Source organism: Desmodus rotundus, chromosome 12, assembly GCF_022682495.2.
Source record: "Desmodus rotundus isolate HL8 chromosome 12, HLdesRot8A.1, whole genome shotgun sequence".
In the NCBI taxonomy this organism is placed as follows: Eukaryota; Metazoa; Chordata; class Mammalia; order Chiroptera; family Phyllostomidae; genus Desmodus; species Desmodus rotundus.
In genome coordinates, this window is record NC_071398.1 from 60,465,525 (window position 1) to 60,491,106 (window position 25,582).

A 25,582-nucleotide genomic window follows, 5' to 3' on the forward strand; every position below is an offset into this window, starting at 1 on the left:
CTCCGGCCCTATGTAACAAACCAAAGTCATCGGAGGGGTATTCTCCCTCTGATCTGTGTGGAAAAAGAAAAGGAGGACCCCTAGCCATCCTACAGCAGATATGAGCCACAGAGGAGGGCTCACATGGGGTCAGACTCAGGTTTGCTCAGTCCCGTGTTCTCTGTCACCTGTGGTTTTGTAGTATGACATGGGAGGACATGAATGCTATCTGCCTGCCTTCTTTTCCAAATCTTTTACTTCCTGTTAATATGTTTTGCAGGTAATGAGTTCCATAAGATTACTTCATTACCTTGCTTAGGCTACTTAGGGACTCCCTTGCCCTTGTATTATCAACTAACCCCATGCCAACCATGTAAGCCTGAATGGTCCTGAACTCTGGGAGTTCACCCTGATGGCTTCAAAACCTTGATGGGACATAGGGACCAAAAATATATTGCTGTCACCTCCTGTATCAGGCAAGAATCACACTCTCTCTGCCTTCAGTCTTGCATATGACCCAAACCCTCCCTGCTAAATCAGGCCATCAACTCTTTGCCCAAGTCCAATGCCTTCTTAGCTCCTGTGCCACTTTCCTTGGGGTTTTTATCCTATCACCACCTCTCTCTATTTTTTAAATTCTCTTCCTCCTCATTTACCTCTCTCCTTCCTACCATTGCAAAGTCAGGATTTCTGGGGGTCGCTGTTGGTTCTGCCCAGTAATTAACTGTTCGGTGTGATAATATTTTCTGTCCAATAATTAACAAATTTGGTTCCCTTTTTCTGTGCAATTTCCTGAATGAGAAGCAACAGTTCTCCACTCTTGGGGAAGAGGGAAACTCAAAGGGTTAAAATATTGTTCACTCCTATAAGACGACTGTGTTCCACTGCCTCCGGCATGGAAAAGGGGATGACAGGGGACTGAGGGGTGCTGATACCAGAGGAAGTCCTCCAGGGAGCAGAGACAGACAGATGGCTGCTTGGTCACCACATAGTCCCGGCCATTCTGACAGACAGATGACTTGCGCAGCCGTAGGAACTGTTCTTTATAGCCTAAAATGCAGCCATCTCCATAATCTCCAGGGTCTGTGGAGTGAGCCAGCCATATGGTATAGTCCTTCTCTTCACCTAAAGGAAAGACAGGTTGTTTGGAAAACTGCGTGGCACAGAACCTACCCACAGGAGGCCACTGCCAGGCAGCAGAAAGAACAAGGAGAGGAAAAGTAGGGATTTCTGACTTGACCCATTGCTTCACTTTGGAAGTGCAAACCAAAGTTACATTAGTTGGAACCTACTAGCAGCTAGCATGTCCTCATGCCGAAGAGGACGATTTGCATCTCACCACTCATTTGAGCATTAGGAAAACCCTCATTTGTTTCAAGGCGGGAAGCAAGACAGAGGAGCTCTAGGGTTTCTTCCAAACTGAGAGGCTGCTGACTGCGTGTCTTGTGTGCCTGTGCCCTCGGCCGACAGGACCAGCCCGAGGTCAGCAACCAGATGTGCTCCTTTAGGCCAGGACACCAATGAGCCAAAAGAAATGGGTCAGTTTGCTTCAAAGAGAAGGGAAAACATTCGCTGTCTAGACTTCTAACTCTAGTCAACTGGATGTCAAATGGCAACTGTTGATGATGGTTAACCCGGCTTAGTATCATCCACTCCTGGAAGAATGACTCAAAGGCTATGGTGCAAAGACTGCAGGTTAGGTTTTTATCCTTCACGATTTGAAGAGCAGCACAGAGCCTGTCTGAGCGCACGTGCTTACCGAGTCTTTTCATGACAAACTCGAGGGATTACTGCAGAGCTGTCTACTGAGGGGAAACTCGTAAGCCAGCTCCTTTCCAACCTATTTAATGAATTTAGATATGATGATACTGCAATATTAAATCATAAATATTTTTTTGAAAAGTAAGGTCCAAGTGACAGCTTCCTCCAGGAGTCACTGAATTAACATTCTGAGGAAATGGATCCATAATACAGTCTAATAATAGATCTGAAATTCAACCAGTGTCTTTATTCCTTAAGTCTTTTATCTTACGATGCCAACAAGTAACTACAGGTTACAGGGTAGTCACCTTCTCTCCAGTTTTTCCTTCTCCACATTTTTCAGTACAATGTCAGCATCTTTGGTACTGGGGCTTGGGTGTGCTCGTGATTCTCTAGAATACCCTGCAATTAACATTTTAACTCCTTTTCTGAAGCCCTTCACTGGGCCTTTAGCATGCCTTCTAGTTCAAAGTCACAGAACTCTGAAGGTCAGTGTGGGCTTCACACTCACCCAGTAGCCTTTCTAGAGCCTTGCCCGTGACTGGCGTTCAAGCCCAAACTCTTGGCATGAAAACTCCCCTTTAACATTTTAATAAGTTACACAATCAATTAGATGCTTTTGCAACACACTTTCCTCTAAATTTTCCCCTTTATAGTTCTGCTGTAATCAGGGGTGAAAAACCCTGAAATGTTATAAAATAATTTTAGATAAATACAAGCATGCATTATCCTTACAAGCAGAAAAAGGTCTCAAAAAATGTTCCAGAGATCTAACAGTGCAAAGAGCCAAACTGAAACTTACTGTAAGGATGAGTGTAAGATATACACCAGATTTTGAAGACTTAGAAGAAAAAGAACGTAAAATATTGCATTGATCAATTTTAATACTGCTTGTATGTTGAAATGATAACAGTTTGGATATGTTAATCATATTATTATAATTACTTTCACCTCTTTTACTTTTATAATGTAGCTGAAAGAATAACTTAAGTTACATTTGTGGCCCCCATTTTATTTCTCTTGGACAGTGCCTGTCCAAATTCCATTGCCTGATTTACTCACAGGGAACATCCTTCTGTTCTCTTTCACATGCGTGTTCTTCTTCCAGTGAAAACAAATTAAACTGAATTTGTTATTTAGAAAAAATGGTCTTATAAGTTTCTGGTAGAAAAGGTCAAAGGAGACACTCACAGTTCCTTTCCAGGATATCTTTAAAATCGATGGTGTAGGAGACCCACTGGCGAGTCAGGAAAGATTCTGTGAAACCCCAGATGCTGATATTCATGGACCTTGCTCCAGGTTCCGAAGCGAGGCCGGTGAAGTAGATGGGCTCCTTGGTGAACGTGTAGGTTTGCCAGCACTGCCCCTCGTCCGTGGAGAACCTGAAACCCCCATCAGAGAGAGACCATGACAGAGGATCACCATCTGTAGGAACATCAGGAAGCCACTCTGCTGTTAGGTCGCAGATCAGAGGAGAACCCTCCTATTTAGGTGATGGCTTAATATTGCACCAATTTTTAATGCCTATCGTTAACAGAGTAGGAAAAGGGATTCATTCAGAGAGTGTGGGGGAAAAATGCCTTTATAAAAATTCTTTCAAAGGAAAGAGAAAGTAATGATGCATGTAAGAATGGGCTTCTACTTCAACAAACATTTTACATGAACTTTTACTTAAGGAGTCATTTCCCATCCAGAATGCTCAAACATTGCCATAATATTCTTGTGGAGAGAAAGAAGAGTATTTTTAAAAATGACACAAAGTGTTAACTAGAGGGAGTCAGAGGAAAAAGCAAGCCATTTAGTCTGAGTTGCTCTAAATGTAATGTAATCCCTTTATGAATCTTCCTACAGTTCGGCAGAATGCACAAATTTAAATCAGGGCCTGTGACTTCCCCCCAACGAACCCCAAAACACTTCCCACAGTTGCCTTCTACGCAGATAGTGTGGGGGCAGCTGAGCTCATGCATACTTAATCACATTGATAGGACGGCTGCTGTGCTCAATGGCCACAATGATGCCTCCGGAGTCCAGGATGGTGTAGTAGTGGGGTCCTTCCAGCATCTTTGTCCAGGAGTAGCCCCCGTCATCTGAGATGTACACATCCGGGACCATCACTGAGATGGCATCCCCCACGCTACCTGCAACACAACCCACCATCTCCTCAGCAAAGAAACAGAGAGGATGTACTGCCAAGAGGCTAGTTTTGAGTGAATTTACTCTGATTTTTTCCCATCATGCTTCTTGTGATAGAAAAAATGTCACTGAAAATATGGGAGAAGTCTCTGATGGGGGTCCATGAAAAACCCAAAGTCCTATTATCATGTAGGAAATTCTACAAAGGACCCGGTTGGTGTGGCTCAGTGGATTGAATGCTGGCCTGTGAACAAGAGTTGCTGGTTCAATTCCCAGTCAGGGCACATGCCTGGGTTGCGGGCCAGGTTCCCCAGTGTGGGGCATGTGAGAGGCAACCAAATATTGATGTTTCTCTCCCTTTTTCTCCCCTCCTTCCCTTCTGTCTAAAAATAAATAAAATGTTTTTTTTAAAAAAAATTCTACAAAGGATGGTAAAAAGCTATGGTGATTTTTTATAGAGTGAATAAAGCCTGAGTTTCAGTGTGGCAGCTACTTCTTCCCAAGGAGGGGAGGGCAGGGCTGCTTACCATGGGCGATGACTATGCCCACAGCATTCGGCTCTGAGAGGGGGGCCATTGGGACATTCAGTTTCTGGGAGATGCTGTAGGAAGCGTGAATATGAAGGCTGCACTGTGAAAAGAAACCGAAGCTTAGATTAAAACCAAAGACATAATTTTTTACTCATCTCCTAGAGCCTTCTAATAAACCTAACCCAGACCTCAGTGGGACACTCTTTTTAAAAAGATTATGATAAAATGCACACACCATAAAAATTGCCATCTTAACCATTTTTAAGTGAACAGTTCAGTAGTGTTGAGTATATTCACACTGTTGTGTAACCATCACCACTATCCTCCTCTGGAACTTCTTCATCTTACAAAGCTGACATTCTGTATCCATTAAGCAACAACTGCCCATTCCTCTCTCCCCTCAACCCCTGGCAACCACCATTCTACTTTCTGTCTCTGAATCTGACTACTGTAGGCACCTCATATAAGTGGAACCACAGCGCATTTGTCTTTTTGTCACTGGCTTATTTCACTTAGCATAATGTCCTGAAAGTTCGTCCATATAGTAGCATGTGTTGGAATTTCCTGCCTTTTTAAGGCTGAATAATGTTCCATTGTACGTCTAGACCACATTTTGCTTATCCACTCATCTGTCCATGGACACCTAAATGGTATCCACCTTTTGTCTGTTGTGAGTAATGCTTCTAAGAACATGGGTGTGCAAATATCTCTTTGAGACCCTCTGTTCAATTCTTTTGGATATATACCCAGAGGTGAAATCACTAGATCTATAATAGTTCTATGTTTAATTTTTTTAGGAATTCTCCATTCTGTTTTCTATAGTGGCTGTATCACATTTCATTCCCACCAACAGTGCACAAGCATTCCAATTTCTCCATGTACTTGCCATGCTTGCTATTTATTTATTTTTTATAGTAACTGTCCTAATGGGTATGAGGCGGTCTCTTGCTGTGGTCTGGATTTGCATTTCCCTAATAATTACTGATGTTGAGCATCTTTTCATGTGCTTATATGGCCATCTATATATTTTCTTTAGAGAAATGTCTGTTCAAGTCCTTTGCTCATTTTTAGTTTTTTTGTTTTTGAGTTACAGAGTCAGTAGGAGATTCTTGATTTTGAAATGTGTTAGTATATTTGGGAGCAATTATGCAATTATTTTCTCATGTGTAATCTTAGCTTATTCTATTCCTGCATTACCCCAAAGCCTCTGGTTAATATTTGAAGTATGATTCCACAAAAACCTGACAAACGCGCGGCATATTTCAGACACTGTACAAGATGTGGTGTTGATCGGAAGGAAGACCCAGTTCTATCTTTAAAAAATATTTCTCTGAAGCTAGTTGAGGTATAAAGCAGAATGCAAGTTAGTGCTTTAAAAAAGGTTTGAATTAGTTAAAATGTTAATTTTCTGTCATGTGTATTTTACTGCAAAATGAAAGAGCTTGAAGCAAACTATGAATGATTAGTTCTGACTGAAGGTGGATGGGCAGTGAGGGTGGTCGGGATTTCCATGAAGCCTAATGAATCGGGGTGGGGGAGACAGGCCCAGCTGCCCGGGAACAATGCGGGCAAGGCCACAGAGGCAGGGACACATGTGGGGTGGTGACGGAGCAGCAGAAGATGACAACAAGGGGTATGTCAGTGACAAAATGGACAGTGACACAGATAAAGCAAAAGAGAGCCTGATGGGAGGAGAGGACCTTTAGTCAGGAGATCAAAGACTTTATTCACAGGCAAAGGAGAGCCAGAAGAGTGTTGGGGAGGGAGAGACATAGGAGCGTGAGGGAAGCAAGACAAGCAAAGAGGCCAAGGCACTGCCCAGGCTTAAGGTAAGGAGGGCGAGCACAGGGCAAGGGTGTGGCAGGGGGACAGGAAAAGGGAGAAGGGAGAGAGACTCAACAGCACTGATGAGTATGGAGAAGGGAGGGAGAGTTTTGGGGCCATGGTAGGTACAGTTAATCTCACACCGTGTGAGGCTCTTAAACCAAGGCAGAAACCCCGCCTGGAACAGCAGACTGCACATTAGCCACAGGTATTCAGAGGAGAGCTCAGAACGACCAACAGTCATTTTTGGAAGCAAACTCTCTTAGTGTTCCCCTAAGTTCCTCTCAAAGTCTGAAAGAGCCAGACACAAAGCTTGTTTTTCTTTTCTTTCTTTCTTGCCTGTCAAGACCTGTCACTCCTGGAATCTGGGATCTCCTGGAGCAATGCCTTTGTATTTCCTGTTCTCAGTCTTTCCTCAGAGGGGTCAGCTCCTGCTTCCACAGGCACTGCCACACCACCACCCACCAGCTGTGTGGCGCCCAGGCAGAGGGGAAGAAAGACAAGGCCAAGTTCTCTTCTCTTGCTTCCAGCCAGCACAGCTTTGCACTGCTCATCAATGGCTGGTCTATGGATTTTGTAGAATTCCTAATGTATCATAGCTGCCATGCTGACTCCTTACAAATCACCAGGCCATGTGTTCATTCTGTTCCCACTCAGCAGTTTGTAAAACACAAATTGTCAGCCCTCAGTTTTGTCTTTCTTTGAAAGTCAAATGATCCACTTAATAATGTGGATCCAAATAATGTGGATTATTTGTGGTCTTTCTTCACGGTTCCTAGTTCTTACATTTTAAGTTACTTCATTACTCTCATTTCCAAACTTCCCACCTTTACCTGTGGACCCTAATCAAGTATGAAACTTCATTATTCCAAAGCCTGGGACAGTAAGAGCAGAATGGAGTGGTGGCTTTGCTCCAAATATATATGACAGATGGAGTAAAACAAACCTCGTTCTTATTTTTTGCAGTGGCATCGCATTCACTGTTCTCAGGCTTCCTCAGGTGCTTCCATCTTCCTCCTTGATCAAAAGTGATCATAGTCTGGATAGAATTATCTGGATGGGAAGAGAGAATGATTATTAAGCCTGATGCACCAGAAGCACCCTGCTAAGTTTGGTTTCTCATTGCAGAACTCTTTTCCTAATCGAGACTTTGTAAGTCCATTATAACCCTGGAATAAGCTCATAATACCCAATATGATGGCTCAGTGTTGGTAACTCAGCAGCACTCTAAATACAATATTTGAAGAAGGCTTCCCACCTAAACAGCACCCACTGGATTCAGACATCATCTAGACTGACACTCTTGAAAAAAGATACCTTTTATCTCCTCACCAACACAAACAGACTGATGTCCCTTCTCTTTGCTTGTCCTTGCCTTGGAAGTAAACTCCACAATGGGAAGGCATCTCACTTTTACTTGTCTCTACAGACAAGGCCATGATACTGGGCTTCTCTTAGGGAGTCGCAAGATTCGAATGTATGTACATAAGCCTGAATTAATAATTCCTGTTTTTTTGTTTCTCCACTACCCCATATCCTATCCCTCTTACATCTTTTCTTTTTTTCCCCATGTCTCTTCCTTATTCTCTGTTTTCCATGATATAAACTGTTGCAGGTTTAAATTCAGAGATAATATGCTTTGAGTCTTCTAAGGAAAATTGAAAGCAAATCAAGACAAATTCACTCATTCAATAAATATGTTTGTGTGCCCACTATGTGAAAACTATTGTAAGCCTTTGGCAATACAACAGTGAACAAAACTGAAACACAAACAAACAAAACACCTTTGTGAAATATACATTCTAGTAGGGTGAGGCAGACAAACACTAGATGCTGTAAACAGGCAAATTATATAGAATGTTAGAAAATGAGTGCTATGGACAAAACCTGCACAGCTAGAGGGGGACCGACACTGTGTGTGTTGCGGGGGGGAGGGGGCAGACTGAGACTGAAAATGGGACAGTCAAGGCAGGCCTCGTTCAGAAAGTAAATGTGAGCAAAGACTGGAAGGAGGAAGGGGTCAGCCTTGCAGATACCTGGGCAAACAGAACAGTCAGTGCAAATCTCTAAACCACGGGTGTGTGAGCCTGGCAGGTGTAAGGACCGGCTGAGAGCTGGAGTGACTAGAGTAGAGTGAGCGATGGAGAGAAGAGTGGGAGGAGAGGTCGGGGAGGAAATAGAGGGCCGACATCACTTGACCTTGTAGACCACCGTGAGGTCTTTACAAAAACAAACACCCCCACTTCCTATCAAAAAATACATAAATAAACAAAATCTTAAGAGTCTCCATACGTTAGAGCAGTGTGTTTATTTGTGTAAGTGCACTGCAGAACCACTGAGGAGAGTAGCTCGACTGGCCACAGCTATGCCCTCGACAAGGAGAAAAGCCAGAAGAGGTTCAAATTTGGGCTCATTCCCATAGGTCTGAACCTCCCAACACGGAAGACTTATTTTATAGACTAAATAACATTGAATCCCCCAAAAAGTTCTTGCTTTGCTCTTTCTTAGTTCTATTCACCATAACTTATTTAAAGTGGAGAGCCAGAATTTACACAGGTAGGCTGCCGGCCAGGTAAGCAATGTTACTGTGGGGACAGGACAGTCTGTCCTTCCACAAGCCTCAACTCCCAACATGTTCAGCTGAAGGACAGTTGTGCCAAGAGTCACCTTCGGAGAGTACACTTGTTATGTAGACCCCGCGGAGGGAGGTCACATTGGTGAAGTCTGTCTCGCCGCCTGTGGTGGTATAGAGATGCCGGTCCAAGGACTTGGAATAGACAATGCCTCGATCATCTGAGGTAAAGATTGTGCCAAACCCGGTATCTAAAACAGGCAAATAAACAAAAACACTAAGTCTTGGGAGGAAACGGGCAACAACAGTCTAACCGTACACATGACTGAACGACTGCACATTAGCCAGCTGTCTCTCTTTGTGACGCAGACACAGACTTGAGATTCAATCAAGGTTTGATACTCAAGATCTTCGTGTCCATCTTTAATTCTAGTGCTCATCTTAGTTACTGCCTGGAATATGGTCGATGCTGAGTGTGTTGCATGAATTAATCAGATGCTGCAGAAAAGCTCTTACCAGATATATTTTGGTGGCAGAAGCACTGTATTTAGATTCATATCTTACACATCTCTAAATCTTTATATGCTGGAACAATGTTCTCAAACTATCTGTGATGAAGGATCCATTTTTAAATTTTCATTATGTTGCAAACCAATGTGTTTGTAAAATATAAACTAATCATTAGAGAAATGAAATACAAAAGACAGACAAAATATATTTATCAACTCTTTTATCATCAGATTCAACAGATATAAAATACTCTGTCAACTGGCTACTATATGAGTGTCTAAATGCTTGCTCTCACTTCCTATACTTATTTGGTAACAGAGTTTGCAAATCAGTACAGTCCTCTGAGCATTCTTTGTGTCGCTGTAGAACACTCGGGTACCTTGGATATGTGCACAAACCATAAAAAGGCAAAACAAGTGGCCTTTTTAACACAGGTTACCTATTCTAAGATGGAATATTCAGTAGGACACTGATAATTCCTCGGGGTAGGAGGAAAAATTGGCATGTAAGAAAGAAAGCTACTATAATAGTAAGGCTTGAGGCTTAAAATTCTATGAATTCAAGAGTGGGCCACTAAAGAGTTCTCACCTCCAGGCTCATCTACGTGCATGAACACCATGTCATCATTAGCTGCGAGAATAGAGTAGAATTGTTCCTGCCCCACGGAGGGGAGCTGGGCCATGCTCCACGTGTCCCCTTGATCAGTTGACACATGAATCCTTCTTGTTGTATCCTGGAACAAATGCCAACATTTATCTTTTTAATTTGTGGCCAAAGCACCACATGGAGGGGCATAATAGGTACATTGAGTACAACTGTTATAAATGAAAGATCCCAGTACCAACTACCAAGGCGATTTCTAACCTCCAGCAAAGTTCAAGTCAGTGGGGCAACCCATTCTATCCTAAGCAGGGCTATCTTAGCCTCCTCTTTGGCTTCTTTATTCTGGTGTGGCCTGTAAGATATCATCCTCCCAACCTCTGATGTTCCAATTTCTTTCAATAGAGCCAGGGGTGTGATGGGACCATCATTTGTTTAGCTTCATAGCCGTTCACATATGCTTGCCCAAGTAATTCTTAAATGATGACTGCTGCATAAATGTTTGGCTGCTTTGAGATACTCCTGGCATAATCCAAAGGAGATAACTAAGCGTCTAGAGGAAGGAAACCCATGCTTACAAGGAAGATCACAAGGAAGTCAAGATATGATGCATCTCTTTAAGGAAGGCTCTCTGAACAGCCATAATGAGGGGAACGTTCACAGGCTGGGAAGAAGCCAAGGAGCATCAGAAATTAATAAAAGGAAGCTAAGCAGGGGTTGGCTATTAATAGGAGTCTGTTAAGGATGCAATTAACATCTACTTTCTGATAAATAGTTTATAATGGCTATTAGACACAGTTAGCCAGGGCATGAGGCTGACTCCCAGGGCCTCCTTATATTAAATACTCTTTAAAATTCAGTGACAAGTACCTTTAATTTATTTTTCTAAAACTTTTACCTAGATGTTCACCTTGAATCTTATTCTCATTGTTATAGGTAGAAGTTAAGAGTTCAAAAGCACATAGTGGAATTTTAATTTTGTAGACAGTAGCAGGACAGTATAGGAGGCTACCTCTGAAATCAGACATTCTGATTTCCACAGGGCACCACCTCAGGGTGACCCTAGGCAAGTGACTCAATTTCCTCATACAGAAATCTAAGTAACAGTGTTAGCTTTCAGGGTTGTTGGGAGGATGACTACAAAATTGCTTGAGGGCATTACTGTGGTTACTGTGCCTGCTTCCCCATCTCCAATTCTCTCTGAACCTACTCTAATTAGTCTTTTGACCTCAGTACTGCAATGAAAACTGCTTTCTTCAAGCTCACCAACAACTTCCACTTTGCCAACCCCAGTGGACAATTCTCAGCACTCACCGAACTCAGCATCTCAGTTGAGTTTAGCACAGCTGATCTCTTCGTCCTTCTCAAAATAATTTTTTCACTTGGCTTTCATGATCTCACACTGTGCTATTTACCTCCCCTGCCTCACTGGTCCCACTCCTTCCCAGTCTTCTTTGCTGGGTTCTCCATCTCTTTCCTACCTCTCAAGTGTCTCGTGCTTCAGGGCACTCAGTCCTCCCATCTCTTCTCTACCTACTCAACTCCAGAAGGTATCACCTTGGATCTAAATACCATATAATTTTGGGAGAGTCATATACCCAAATACGTACTCAACATTTCCACTTACTAGATATCTAATAGGCATCTCACACTCAGAACTGAATTCTTGATCCTCCTCCCCCAAACGTGCTTCTCCTACAGTCTTTGCCATCTTAGTAAACAGCACCACCATTCACCCAGTTGCTTGGGCCAAAAGACTACAGTTATCTTCCGTTCCTCTCATTCTCCCCCAATCCACATCTTATCTATCAGCAAATCCTATTGGCAATACATTTAAAATATATCCACCATCTTACCACTCCCCCCATCCACCTCTCACACTACTCTAGCAGCCTCCCAGTTGCACTTGCTGCTCCCCTCCCTGCCCCGCAGACTGTCCTGCACACTCCTCTTCTGTCCAAGACAAGCCAAATCACACCGTTCCTCTGCTCACAACCCATTCACAGATTCCCAACACAGTAAGAGTAACAGCCAAGGTCTTAATCACAACCTATAAAGGCCCTGTGTAATCTGGTTGCTGGCTCCGCTTCTTTAGATCACCCTTCTCTGTGTTCCAGCCATGCTTCCCTTCTCACTTTTCTTTGATATTTCAAGCATGCTCCGGCCCGAGGTCTTTGCACTTACTGTTTCCTCAGCCTAGATGTCCACATAGCTGTGCTCTTGCCCCAGTCAGGTCTCAGAGAGCATGTCCGACCCACCACACCTAAAACGGCCCTCTTCCAATTCCTGTCTCCTTCTGTTTCCTTACTCTGCTTTAGATTTTTCCATAGCTTTAATCATCACCTGGCATCACATCATATTTAGTATCTATCTCCCCTACTTAACTATGAGCTCTGAGAACAGGACATTTTTCTGTTCTGTTCTATGCTAGGTACTTAATTAATGTTACCTACTTCTATTATGATTACTGGATAATGAACAAATGGATTGCATTTCTCAGATACCCCTGTCTGAGTAAAGCCCAAACGTGGGGCATACATATCCCAAAACAGATGCCAGAATTCATGTGGTAATGACAGGCTGAAGCACAGAATACCCTCAAAGAGTCAATCGGCCTCTATTAAAAGGATCACCCCCAAATCTTACAGTGCTATTAAATATTGCAAAAAGGCAGGAAACTCTGTTACTACAAATAGTAAAAGGGATCTATTTGAGGTATATTTACAGAAATATCAGAACCCAAAGAGAAGAGGCAAACACCCACCTTATCAGCCATCACAGAGGCAAAAAGGAAACGTCCCCCAAGACCAAATGAATAGATTTTCACACCAATGGTTTTGAAGCTTTTCCCCAAGTCTGAAGTTCTCCATAATTCCAGTGCCCCAAGGTCAGCTTCTTAAACAAGACGAAATAGTAATTAAAATTTCACTTACTGGTGAGCCCCTAGTTCAAACAACTGTTTTAGAATTGTTCTTAATTGTATAGCTACAGGATTTTTAATCCTTTGCATATTAATCAAGTGAGAACATAAACTTATGTGGCATTAGACATAGGGAATTCACATTTGGCTTTTATTTTTATACATGTGAGGTTTTACACTGGACAGAAAGATAAGAGTTTACTTAATTCCAATAGAGTGTCGCAGAGAAACATCATAGCTACAGCATCTTGTTTACTTGCTTCATGACATAATTTGAAATGATCTTACTCTAAGTTGCTTGTTTGAGTTTTGGTTTTCTTGTTGATCATTCAACATCCATACTTGAATTGAGCTCCACAGAGTAGGGCCTTGGGTCTCTTGTTCTCCTAGATAGTGCACAGCATACTACTGCTGGTGCTCAAATGAATGAACGAATGAATCTGTTGGATGACCAACTAAATGAAAAAGTATGCTTTCTGCTTTGAAACTATGCCACTGACTGGAAAGCCAATGGCTTCCACAGACAGAAACACAATCCATGCTCTTTTGCAGAAACCACTATGCATTTCAACTTGTTATGGTTTGTAGCTCACTATTTAGTTTACGTAAATACACTGCTGAAATCAAGTATAGTGTCTCTGTACAGCCTGCATTTTTATTTGATCTAGGCACAGTACAGTAATTTGGTTGTACTTTCAAGATTTTAAAAATCAACAACAGCTATTTTAGCTATTAAAATTACAGAAGAATGGAAGAATCTTTGACGTTTCTACCTCTTACAACCCAGAACACTCTACCGTGAATGGACAGGACACTCCCTGGGACTAAAACATACTTACTGCAGGAGCCATTCACATAGGTAGTAAAGAAGATGGTGTTTTCTGATCCCCTACAATGAGGCAAAGACAAGGAAAAGACATGGTTCAAGACTGTTAATGGACTGTGTCAACCTTCATCACAGAGCTCCAAGCAAGCCTAATCAGCCTTATCCACATGTCCTCACCAAAAGAGCCTGCTTGGACGCTGATGCTGCACGCCGCTGCTCCCCTCACAGCCTCAGTCAGCGTCCCACACAGCCTGGCCCCAGGCACCCGCCCCGGTCCACTACACTCCTTATGTCAGCTCTTCCAGCGAGTCGAGCTGGGCTACTCAGTCTCCAAATGCTTCTTGCATTTGCTCATACTGCCTCCTTCTTAAAATGCTTCTCTCTCATGGAACCAAATCTTACCCTCACAATCTTCAGATTCCAGCTTAAAATCTAGCTCTTCCATAAAGCCTTCCCTGTCACTCCAACTAGAAGTCTTCCTTGCTGCAAACTTCTAGAGTAGTGGTTCTCAACCAGGGCAATTTTGTTCCCCAAAGGACATTTCTGGTTGTCACAACTGGGGGAAGGGAAGTTGTTACTAGTATCTAGTGGAAAGAGGCCAGAAATGCTGCTAAACATCCTATAATGCATAGGAGCCCCCACAACAAAGCACTGCCTAGTCCAAAATGTCACTGGTGCCGAGGTGGAGAAACCCTGCTGGCAAGCACTGTGCCATTCCGTATCAGCCACTTGGCACTCCTTTGTCTCCCATTTAGGTATTTTAATCGCATAATGTCTGCCCCATCTCTTCTACACACTCTTGGGTTCTAAGTTTAGGGCAGGTACTAAGTTTTCTGCTTTGTTGTTTCCCCTCAGAACCTAGTTCAATGCTTTGCATAAGCTAAATAATTTAGTTCTTTCATCTCAAATAGACAAGTGGGTCAGAGGTTGAATTATTTACGTTCTGACTTGGAAAGGAACGCTCAATTCAGACCCTGATAGTACTTACAGATTAGCACCAGCAAAACAGCTGGCTCTGAGCATGTTCTTTCAGAGCTTTAGGAGGTCAGCTCCCACAAATCAAATATCTAAATGATGAGTAAAGTTATCAGCAACCAGGCACCTTATATTTAGACACTAATCAAAGAAACGAGTTACAAAAGTAAAAAATCTTGTAGAGAATATAAAATAAAATATCATTTAAAAGTAACTTTTTAGTTTTAAAGATGACTTCTCTGTTTCTTTTAGTTTTATTGGGTTACAATTGACAAATTAAATTGTAAGATATTTAAAGTGTACATTGTGGTGATACTTTCATAAAGATGGCTTTTAAAGATCAAAATTACTATAGTCTTACTTGACAAACTCCTACATATTTTAGGTCCATCAGGAGTGAAACAATTTGTTAACTTAGCTACTTTAAAAACTACTTCCTTCCTGAAAAGACCATGTAAGCTACAAACACATTTCATTAAGGCCCATAAAATGAAAGCAGACATGGCATGTGTACCAGAGTGGTGCTGTAAAACCCCATTTAACCAGCCTTTTCTAGAAAAGGCCCACTTTATTTAAGCAACTTTTAAACAAATATTTTAGTTAAGTTTGGTAGTTGTATTTGGCAATGTCTATCGTACAGATTTCCCTGACTCCCTAAAGTAGAGGACATTAAGTATTAAACTCTTCCTTGGGAGTATGGGTCAGGTCGTGAACATCACCCATATGGAACTGTAACACAGTGTTCCCGTTCAAGCGAGTTACTGAGGTATGCGTGCGCTCTTGATCTAGCACTAAGTATTCCATCCTGCTGTGTGCTCTCAGTTTCTGCCCACTCTTTCAGTTCTCCTGGCACGTGCTTGACATTCGCACTCCCACAGCCCACCTCTGGCACAATCCACTACTAACTGGGAAACCAGAGTAACAAATTTGCTGAAATTAGTCAAAGAGAAAGAACAGAGAGGCTCTAAACAAGGGTCTGAGCCTGCTCAGAATTTTGGAAGTATGCGGGCTCTTAATTCAATTCTTGTTCAACCATCCCCAATTCCTCAAATTTCTGTTCATAAACAGAACGAAAAAAACTAAAGCCCAGAGAGGTTAAGCCATGGACTAGCAGCAGAGCTGGATTAGAACAAAGGTGACTCAACACCCTAGTAAGAGCCCCTCCACTATATCTTTGAGCAGGCACCTGGTGGGGGGTGTCCCCCCAAGAGAAGCGAGTGCGTTTTGCTGCCTGGACGATGTGACCCTGGCGGTCTGGAAGCTCTTTGGGCTTTCTTCCCGATCCCTTGCTACATGCCACCTAACAGAAATGGATCTCGAGATGAGGGAGTGTAAATCTGGGCACACAGAAATATGTAAGTCCCCAAATCAAAGCTGTATTTTATGCTATTTCAACTGTCCCCATTTATGGAGAATAAACCTTTTTGTAGGCAGCAGCTACTCAGTCACAAGCCTTGCTTTCTACTTTCTATTCTAATGTTTAGTGAGACTACATCTTCTTTCCTGACAGAATTAGAAGCTTCTCCAGGTCAAGGTCTGTGTTATACCCCTCTCTCATATCCCTTGTGCTACCCTGAAAAGTACTTGACACGTAGTAAGTGCTCAATATTTATTCATGTGACTTCTGGCAGCACCGTCAGGAAAGGTGTAGGGCTCTGCACAGATGGAGTCTTCAGTTACTCACCATTTGGCCAAGCATACTGCTTTGTGGATTTCTTCCCATTTTCCCCCAAAATTCTTGGACACCCATAGGCCATTCTGAAAGATTATAAATGACTTATTAAAATTCCAGCTTTATCCTGTGCAGCTGCTTGTATGACCTTTAATAATTCATATCTAATCATTCAGGAGAGTAGACACACACTGAAGTTCCATTGGAGCTACCTGAGCTCCAGAGACACACACACACACACACAGTTTACAGGGTCCCCCTCAGCGTCTTGGTAGTTCCAAGTAACAAATGCTTATGAAGTGCCTACTGTGTGCCAGGCACTGTACCAGATGTTGCACTGGGGACACTAAGATAAATAAGACATACTCTCAGCTCTCAAGGAGCTCACAGCTAACAAGGGGCCCAGATAAGAACGTGTGAAACAATGTGGTAGTGTTATAGGAACATGGTCTCTGGGTAAGAGTAGGGAAAAGAGGGACATTGCATAAGAGACGGTTAGTGAAGATGACAGTTGGTGAAGACGACAGTTGAACTAAGTCTTAAATGATGGGTAGTATAACCGAAAGGAGGCAAATGGGGAGATGAGATGTTAGGGCACAAAGACAGACCAATAATAGCAAACGCAGAGAGGTGATAAATATGGCGGTGTGTGCTGGGAGCCCAAAGCCTTCAGACACTGCGGGAGCACATAATTCACAGTGAGGGAAGGGGCAGCTAATACAGGGAGAGGGGAGGTAGAATTCTTAGATGACAATGGGAAAGATGGATTGCAGAGGGTCCAGACCAGAAGTAGCAAAAGCAGTGAATAACTGCCCCATTTGATTCATTAAGAGTTAGTAAGGCTGTCCGGAATAGGTTCAGGAAGAATTTAGAAGTAAGGTTCAGTAGAACTGGACTTTCCCTGTATGGCAGGATGGAATGTGTTGTGTGAGGCGCAGCTCACTCTGGGATTCTGGTTGAGGGTTGAGAGGCACTGTGGAATCTTTAGCCAGTACAAGGATTAAGAGAAGAAGAGTATGTTTGTGAGAAAGCAGAAATCAGTTGGTTTAGGTTGAATCTGAGGTGCCTGTGGGACATCCAGCTAGAGATAGCCAGGGGGCAGCAAGACCAGATCAGAAGCCCCAAGAGGAAGCCAGAACCAGAGGCAGGGATTGGAGAATCTTACACATTACAGTGCTGGTTAAAGTGCTGTGAGTGGCAGAGATTGCTCAAAGTGCAATGGGCAGTAGCGATTTCAGGGTAGGTTGAAAGGGGTTGAAGGAAGAGACCAAGAAGGAATGGTTAGAAGATAGGAAAGAACTAAAGGGAATGGTGTCACCATAGCCAAGCAAGCAGAGTTCCCAAAAGGAGGGATTGGCCAAAACTTTCAAATGTGGCAGAGGCAGTAAGAGAAAGACTGACCATGTCGGTTACATGGAGCCCAGGTTCGGTGGTGGTGGGACAGAGATGTCCTTGTACAGCTGGAATTAAATGGGGGGCAGGGAGGGGGGAATCTAGGCAAGATTTCCCTGCAGTGCTCTCCCGCCTACCATTCTTCTTCTTTAAATTTTCCTCCTCTGGTGATGTTCACCTCCCAGCATTTCTAAGTTACCTAATTCTGTTTTTAAGTAGGAAAGGGTCTGATGTCACCTATTTCTACTTTAGTACACTCTGGCCCACATCTTTCCCACCTTGATTATTTGTACTTCACACTTACCTTTAATTGGAAGAAATTTCAGGTATAAAAGTAGATCATGCCCATCTCTTTCTGAAGATAGCCTCTTTTAATAACCTTAAGATACCTGGTAATGGTGATGGGGTGGTCAAAGAGTAGATGAATGCTTCTGTCCATTTCTAAGAGGTCTCTCTGCTCCCTGAAGGGCTTGCAGCTTAAGCTGCTGGGGGCCAATTTCCAGGAATTATTTCTTGAAGATCTGAAGCCTACCCAGCAGGCTAGTTTCCTTCCTCTGGCCTCCTCTGGCTAAGCTTAACTCTGACCTTCCTTGAGCCTCCAGCCTTACCTCTGCTCAAAGATCTGCCCACAGAGGTCCAGACCCAGGCCTGTCTTCCAGTGCCCTTCTCTTTCCCTTTGACACCCTTTGCTCAGCCGGCCTTGTCCACATTTGATAATCCTGTTTCTGTCCCCAGAACAGTCATCGCAGCGATGGCACTCAAATTTTACTGGGCATGCTCAGTCAGGGAGCTTGTTAAAAACACTAGCCACCTCACAACCAAAAGTCACTGACCCACTACATCGAGATCGGGCATAGGAATCTGCATCTTACACCAGCCTCCTGGGGTTTCTATCTGATATTGCTGGTGAGTAGATGACACTCTAAGAAATAAGATGAGAAAGAGCCATATAACCATGAAGTATAATTGTGATTGTCATGGTCTAGCAACTCAGACACTCTGGGCCGTTAACATCCATGATAAAGGAGACTGGTCCTCAGGAAAGGACAGCCAAGCATGCTCCTCAGGGAACTTTCAGAAGAGAGGGGGGAGGGACAAAGTTTCTGGGGAGAGTTACAGGAATGTGGTAGGGGTGCAGGGATTTAAGACTGTGAATATTTAATACATGAGTGTCGAAGACAAATCAATATGCTTGATATATTATGCAATGGACAAAAAAGAAAAATTACAAAGATGTGGTCTGGCCACAGGAAAGGAACAACAACAACAGGACTATGACGATCTATGCTTGTCCCTTGTAGAACAAGAATGATTACATTAAACTGTTTTCTAGTTCATTTGTCCCAAAACACATGTCCATTCAATTTTAAAAAATTATAATGACAATCAGACATCATTCATACCTGGAAATAGACAGCACATGGAAATCGTGCCTGTTACCCAGTAGAAAAAAAAGCAAAAAATACATACGTCACGACATAAGAAGTCACCAGAAAGCAGTCCAATACTGTATAAAAGTATCACCTACAGGGTTCTTTTAAGACAGTATATTCTGAGAGGATAAAAATGCAAAAAACAAGACAAGTTATTTAACTAGACTTACTTCAGTGCTGAGGGCTAAAAGATAATCAGAATTCTGAGGGCTGTACATCATCTGAGTCAGAGGATGAAACGGGAGATTGGTCTGAATAAAGTTCTTCGCGAAGTCTGATGATCTGAAGACTCTTCCTCCGCGACTTCCTCCAGACACCTCCGCTGTTAAAATCACCTGATTTGGAGGAAGACAGTTCGGACTCAGGGTGTAACGCTATAAAAGCACAGGAAGTCTTGAACCACTTCTCGAGACATCAGTTAATAAAATTTTAGTTCCAAAAGTAAGAAGAATTATAAAAACAGATTAGTTGGTGCACCCTACTCCTCAAGCATTAGTCTTATCAAACAATATTATCCTGAATTGAGGTAATGCATTGTACCTATAAATCTGAGCCTGGTCAGTCTGAGATCAGCCAGGTTCCCAAAGACTAAAATGTTTGTCTTAAGGAGTGCACACTGTAATGCTAACCAGCTGCCACCCGAAGAGTTTGGGTGCATCTTGGACAGGGGCTGAAAAAGAACCTGTATGCTGAATCCAATTCTTTTGTGATCAGTATTAAATTACATTTAATTTAAAATACAGTAATAGTAAACTAAATATGTGTATCATTGGGTTGTTCCAATATTAATATCTGAGAGCCCACATGTGGTATCAAGCACAGCTCTACATATGCACGAATGAGTCTCACCTTTCCAGAGTTCTCAGGACCAATAGCCATGCCAAATTCAGTCCGAATGAAGGTGTTATTGATGAGATTTGTGATATCCTTGAAGTTCTTTCCATAGTCCTCGCTGGGAGGAAGACAAATAAAGACATTTAGAATGCAGTGGTCGTGGGCACTGCTGGGTCCCTACCCGGCTTCTACCCCCTTCACTGACTTGACTAAGGCATTCACCCACCCTTGCCGGGTGGGTCACATGACTCAGGGAAACTGACTGTATCCCTAGCTCCAGTGGCGGACTTGAAAGTCTGAAGGAAATCCACCCCCTCGAAACTGCTGGGGTCAGGAATGGGGGAGTGACCCCAACTGACACAGTGAGACAAAGGGGGAAATTTGGGATCTATTAGGAAACACATTTCCTCACACTTCAGACGGCCACCTGATGAATAAATGGTCTTTCTTTAGACCAGTGGTTCTCAACCTGGATATTTTTGCACACACATCCTCCAAACAACCGTTCAGTGATGCCCGGGGCCATTTTCGATGATTGCAACTCAGGGTGGAGGGGCTAGTGGCGTCTCATGGGTGAGAGGCAGGGATACTGCTAAACGTCCTGCAGTGCAAAGGCCAGTTCGACAACAACAAAGAGTTATCTGGCCCCAACTGTCAACAGTGCTCCAACTGACAGTCCCCAGCACTGTAAACAGCTGGGGTCTGTCGGTGCAAATCAAAAAGTTGCTGGAGGCTTTCTGACACAAAGAGAGCGCAACCTGAAGATGCGGCCAACAGAAGCAGAGGGCATGGCTGAGGTGGTTCTGGGACCCAGAGAAGCCTCACCTATGACACTGGACTGAACTGACCCCGAAGCCGACTTCCTCCGTATTTAGTTATGAGCCATTAATTCCCTTATTATTTAAGCTAGTTTGAATTAGGATCTCTGCTAAATGTAGCTAGTGGCCTCCTAACTAATCTATTAATGCAGAGTACTTGTGATAAAGCTGAAGTTAAGTAGCAGGAACCTTCAAGTTCCCTCACCTCAACCCCAGAGGTCACCACTGCTGGGCACAAGTCTTGAACACACGTAGCACATGAAACATGCTAGGGAAACAACCTTAACCCCAGCTCTTGGGTTGTTAGAGGTTTTCCTAGAAGTTCATTTCAACAATATCTTTGAGAAGTATTCAAGTCCATGTTTAGATTTTGAAAAATGCAAGCAAAAAAATCAGTAGATGCCTGACTGACAGGGTTAACACTATGTGCCAGTCTCTTAAAAAGTGATACAGGAAAAAAGGAGCACACAATGCTAAGTCTTAATATTCATTATATTCGAATGTCTATCGGTGAAGACCACTGTGTATTGCGAGTGAATTGCCAGTAATAAACGTAATGTGCAGTGGTCTTCTCGGACAGAATATGTGACATAAAAGATGGTACAATTTGGTAGCAGCCTCAACAAATAATCACAGAACCAGAGAACGTGAGAAATGCAAAGGACTGAAGGGAACATCTTGTCCAACTCCCTCCTTTCACAGATGAGGAGGTTCCAGGGAAGCAATTTATCAAAAGCGAACCAGTTAATGAAGGGCAAAATTGAAACTATAATCCAATTCTCTTAACTCTCAGCCCCAAATCAGAGACAACTTTTAATTGTTCTGAGTAGTTTTCCCCTTACAAACTGCAGTCTTCTTCTTTTATGCCAGGGCTTGTGGCCTGGTAGGAATGACCAGCTAAGAGGAAACTGGAGACACAAGAGGGAAGGTATCAGGGAGTGTTTGTTTAGGTCCCTGACAGTCTGCTAAAGCAAACGACATGTGACTTCGAGTTGTCTGAATGACTTCCCATCTTAGCTCAGACACACAGATAATACCTAGATAAATAAAAGGGGGATCAGGCACCATCAGCATTGCTCTTCACCCCTTTTTGGCTTTGAAGTACAAGAAGAGTTCTTATCTTCCTGACAGCAGGCCAGGACATGTGCATAAACAATTCCTCACTCTACAGTGCGCGTGCCATCAGCAGCTCAGACAACCTTCAGAGGGGCTGGCAGCAACTTGATTCTGGCCAGCTTACACATCGCCCCTCCTTCATAATATCTCCCAGAGAACCTCCACAAACCTGTTGACAAGTCTGCTGGCTTTTTAAGAACTTGGCACAACAAGCACATCTCTGCCCTTCATAAAAAGCAAGCAACATGAGAAAAAACAAAAAATCATCAGCTACAACACTCCGGTACTGTAGCCAGTTGAACAAATGGAGCATAATGGGTCAACCTGCTGGCACTGAAGTGGGCATCTGCTGAGGCCACACTGGACTCAGGGACATACAGAGGTGGGCAAAAACAGGTTCGCAGTTAGGAGTATGGGAAACATGGACTTTATTCTTGTAGCTACTTTTGCCCACCCCTGTGTTTTAACATAATGCTTTATTTAAAAGTTGTTTTATTTTCTATCATCATATATATCAGCATACAACATATATCATGAAGAGGAAATCAATGAAACACCTTGAAAAATAAATCTACTTTTCAAAATCCAGATGATAATTGAGTAGTAAGCAGCAGTTCAAATGAAAAGTTAACAAAATCCTGTGAAACCATTTGTTTCAGAAACAAGTCTTTTAAATAACAATTCTATATATCAACCTTAATATCTTTCTGGTTACCAAAAATAAATGATCACTTCTGTATATATCTGTGGTATAAACCTGCATAAGAATATGAGCACATTTATAACTCAAGAAAATAGTGATAGAATACAAATATTTTTGGAATAGAGCCTAATACCCCCAAAGATCAAGAAAAATCTAGAAATTATTAAATGGAAAAAAAGAAGCAATCATCACGTGGACTTCTGGTAAGCTGAAGCACTCAAAAGGAGTTTTCCCAGGAGACTCACATATTGATACTCAACCCAAGAGTGAATAGGCTAGAACGACACCCTTGTTTTTGAGCACTTCTCATTTACCATATATAGGAACTTGTGACACCAGGCATTTGACCTGCAGACATTTAATGAGAAGGAACAGTAAAAGAGTCCTACAATATCTCAGACTCTTACTTATTACTTTTCTCAAAAATTCAGTGAGCGCAGATATCCTTGTTTGGTTGGCTTTCAAGCCTAACCATTTCTCCATTCTTTTAGTTCATTTTTGCCATGATTAAGTCGCTATAAACTGCAACATAAAAACAACAGGGATGACAACTAACTTTTAAAAATAATTATAGTTCTGTAGTTTTCAATTGGGAAAGCTTATACGGTTGATTCTCATTATTCATGGACTGTATTTGTGAGTATGCCTGCTCACTAAAATTTATTTGTAACCCCCAAATCAATACTAGGGGCACTTTCTCAGTCATTTGCAGACATACACAGGGTGGAGAAAAGTCTGAGCCGCCCAGTGCACACGTTCCCAGCTGAGGTCCAACAAGGGGACACTGCCTTCTCATTCCAGCTCATTGTAAGTGTCTTCTTCACAGTCTATTTAGCACCTCGCATTTTTCATTTTCTTGCTTTTTGTTGGTGGTCTTGCTGTTTAAAATGCCCCCCAAGCACAGTGTTGAAGTGTGGCTTAGAGCTACTGAGCACAAGAAGGCTTTGTGATGTGCCTTATGGAGAAAATATGAGAGTTAGAGAAGCTTCTTTTGGACATGAGTTGGTTGTGAGCTCAATGTTAATGAATCAACAATATATACTAAATATGGTAACTTTAATTAGAAACAAGTCTTGTATTGACTGATGAAAATGAATGTTGCGATCAGAGGTTTACTGCAAGAACCTATCCCAGAATTTCCCCTAGGGGCAATGGTTCAGTATTCACTAATTCAGAATTCATGGGGACGAGGGAGAACGTAAGTATCACGAGGAATGAAAATGGAATGTATTGAGATTTCCAGTTAAAAGATCAGTAGGGAGAATGTAGCTTATTAAAATGTGCCAAAGGAATCATAGACCTGAAATCACGGGCAGGCAAAATTTGAGTTTATAGGTAAACTGAACTCTCAATTACACTTCAGTCTCTTTTTTTACCCCAACTGTCTAAAGCAGTGACAACTGAACCAAGTATATCATTAAAAAGGCTGTTGTATAAGATGCCTTGGAGAAGCTGGTTTACTGTACTTTGCTTTAATATCTGTTGTATATTTTTAAGTTATCCTTTTTTTAAACCTCAAGTAGCATACTAAAAAACTTACATCGACTATGGAATAAACTTTGATATAAAATATCAGAGATTCTCTTATTAATTTCCAAAATTTGAACAAGTCTCATTAGGAAATAAAAATCACAAATAAAATGGCCCAGTAGTTTTGTGGTAATTAGGGAGAGAATTCTGGTGTAGAATAATGCTTACACGAGCTTTACTAAGTTGGTCTTAGTATGAAAAGTTAGACTCAAGAGGCTATAAAACAGAAAGGTACAAAACATCTTTCAGTTGCCAAAAATCCAGCTATCATCTTAACTATAGTTAGTCTGTTTCCTTTTTTAACTTCATATCTGCAAATGAGAGCAAATGTACTTTATAATCTAATATGTAAATTAATATTCCTTAACAGAGAATCAAAACTTATACCATTCAAAAATGACTCCTTTAAATTGAAGATATTGACATATTATTCATTTTTACCTAATCATTAATGCCTAGGGACTTCATTTATTATTTCCCAAACCTTTCAACAATTCTTTTTCACAACCTAAAGACCAAAGTCTACTAACTTTGCACAGGTAACAGAGACTACTTCTTTCTCTCGTGAGCCTCCGTGCTGCACAATTCAGGGCAGCTGGCATGTGATTAGCTGCCTTTATTTGAATCCCAAATAAACCTTTGACCATGTAATATTTAATGGACAGAAATAACCCAATAAATAGTATAATTATTAAAGATGTGAAAACCAAGAGTCTTCAAAATGGATTCGACAAGCTTTTATTTTATTTCTCACTTAGGCAACTTCAACATGGTCATTTCAATCACTCTTCTCCCTCCCCTCCCCATTTCTGGAGGAACACGTGCCTCTTTGGCTGGTGTGTTCAACAACATGAGTCACATCAGACCAGGCCAGGCCAGGCCAGCCCAAGTGGAGAGGCAACAAGGCACATTTAGAGTTTCCACCTAAACTCTGAAGACTTTTCACTTCACAGCAGGGAGGAAATAATTCATATTCAAAATGACCTTGGTAAAAACAAACAACAGTCACAAAACTGCTGTGCACCAACGCGGAAAAAGCACCTTAGTTGTTACCGTGATGCCACACCAGACACAAATAGGACCGCTCAGTTCTAGTACAGTGTCTGTTAGGGGTTTCTCATAGACTAGACAGACACAGGATGAAAAGGACTGAGTCAGACGGTGGTAGGCATTTAAAAACAGTGCTGTTTGGGTTTTGTTTGGGACAGTCTTAACGTAAGCACAATACTGAAAAGCAAAAGGATGGGGAAAACGTCATGAGAACACATTTCACTGGTTGGAACCTGTCGGATCCAGTTCTAATCACACAATTAAACAGCAATGTAGAAAATTCAGAAGGCAAGCAAAAAAGTGGCTAGAGCAACAATTATAGAAGACAATTCAATCTGGAGAAGGAGGAGCTTAGTAAATAGCCTTCAAAACACACAAGGATCAACAGGAAAAGAGGTTTTTCA

The 25,582-nt window shown here is 42.2% G+C and overlaps 1 protein-coding gene across 4 annotated transcripts in view; it reads right to left on the reverse strand.

Annotated features, from left to right (window-relative positions):
• Nucleotides 1-25,582, reverse strand: part of SORT1 (sortilin 1) — a 59,097-nt gene that overhangs the window by 9,959 nt on the left and 23,556 nt on the right. For 2 of the 4 annotated variants that reach the window (XM_053914476.2, XM_053914478.2), the window contains exons 4-15: nucleotides 19,977-20,079; nucleotides 19,298-19,462; nucleotides 16,315-16,388; nucleotides 13,669-13,718; nucleotides 12,674-12,801; nucleotides 9,898-10,042; nucleotides 8,895-9,050; nucleotides 7,174-7,280; nucleotides 4,401-4,503; nucleotides 3,710-3,878; nucleotides 2,932-3,122; nucleotides 915-1,104 (exon numbers count right to left, since the gene is read on the reverse strand). In XM_053914476.2, coding sequence (XP_053770451.1) covers nucleotides 915-1,104; nucleotides 2,932-3,122; nucleotides 3,710-3,878; nucleotides 4,401-4,503; nucleotides 7,174-7,280; nucleotides 8,895-9,050; nucleotides 9,898-10,042; nucleotides 12,674-12,801; nucleotides 13,669-13,718; nucleotides 16,315-16,388; nucleotides 19,298-19,462; nucleotides 19,977-20,079 — 1,581 coding nt within the window. Of the gene's footprint in view, nucleotides 1-914; nucleotides 1,105-2,931; nucleotides 3,123-3,709; nucleotides 3,879-4,400; nucleotides 4,504-7,173; nucleotides 7,281-8,894; nucleotides 9,051-9,897; nucleotides 10,043-12,673; nucleotides 12,805-13,668; nucleotides 13,719-16,314; nucleotides 16,389-19,297; nucleotides 19,463-19,976; nucleotides 20,080-25,582 lie in introns of all 4 variants that reach the window. The other 2 variants (XM_053914475.2, XM_053914477.2) reach the window with 1 other exon arrangement.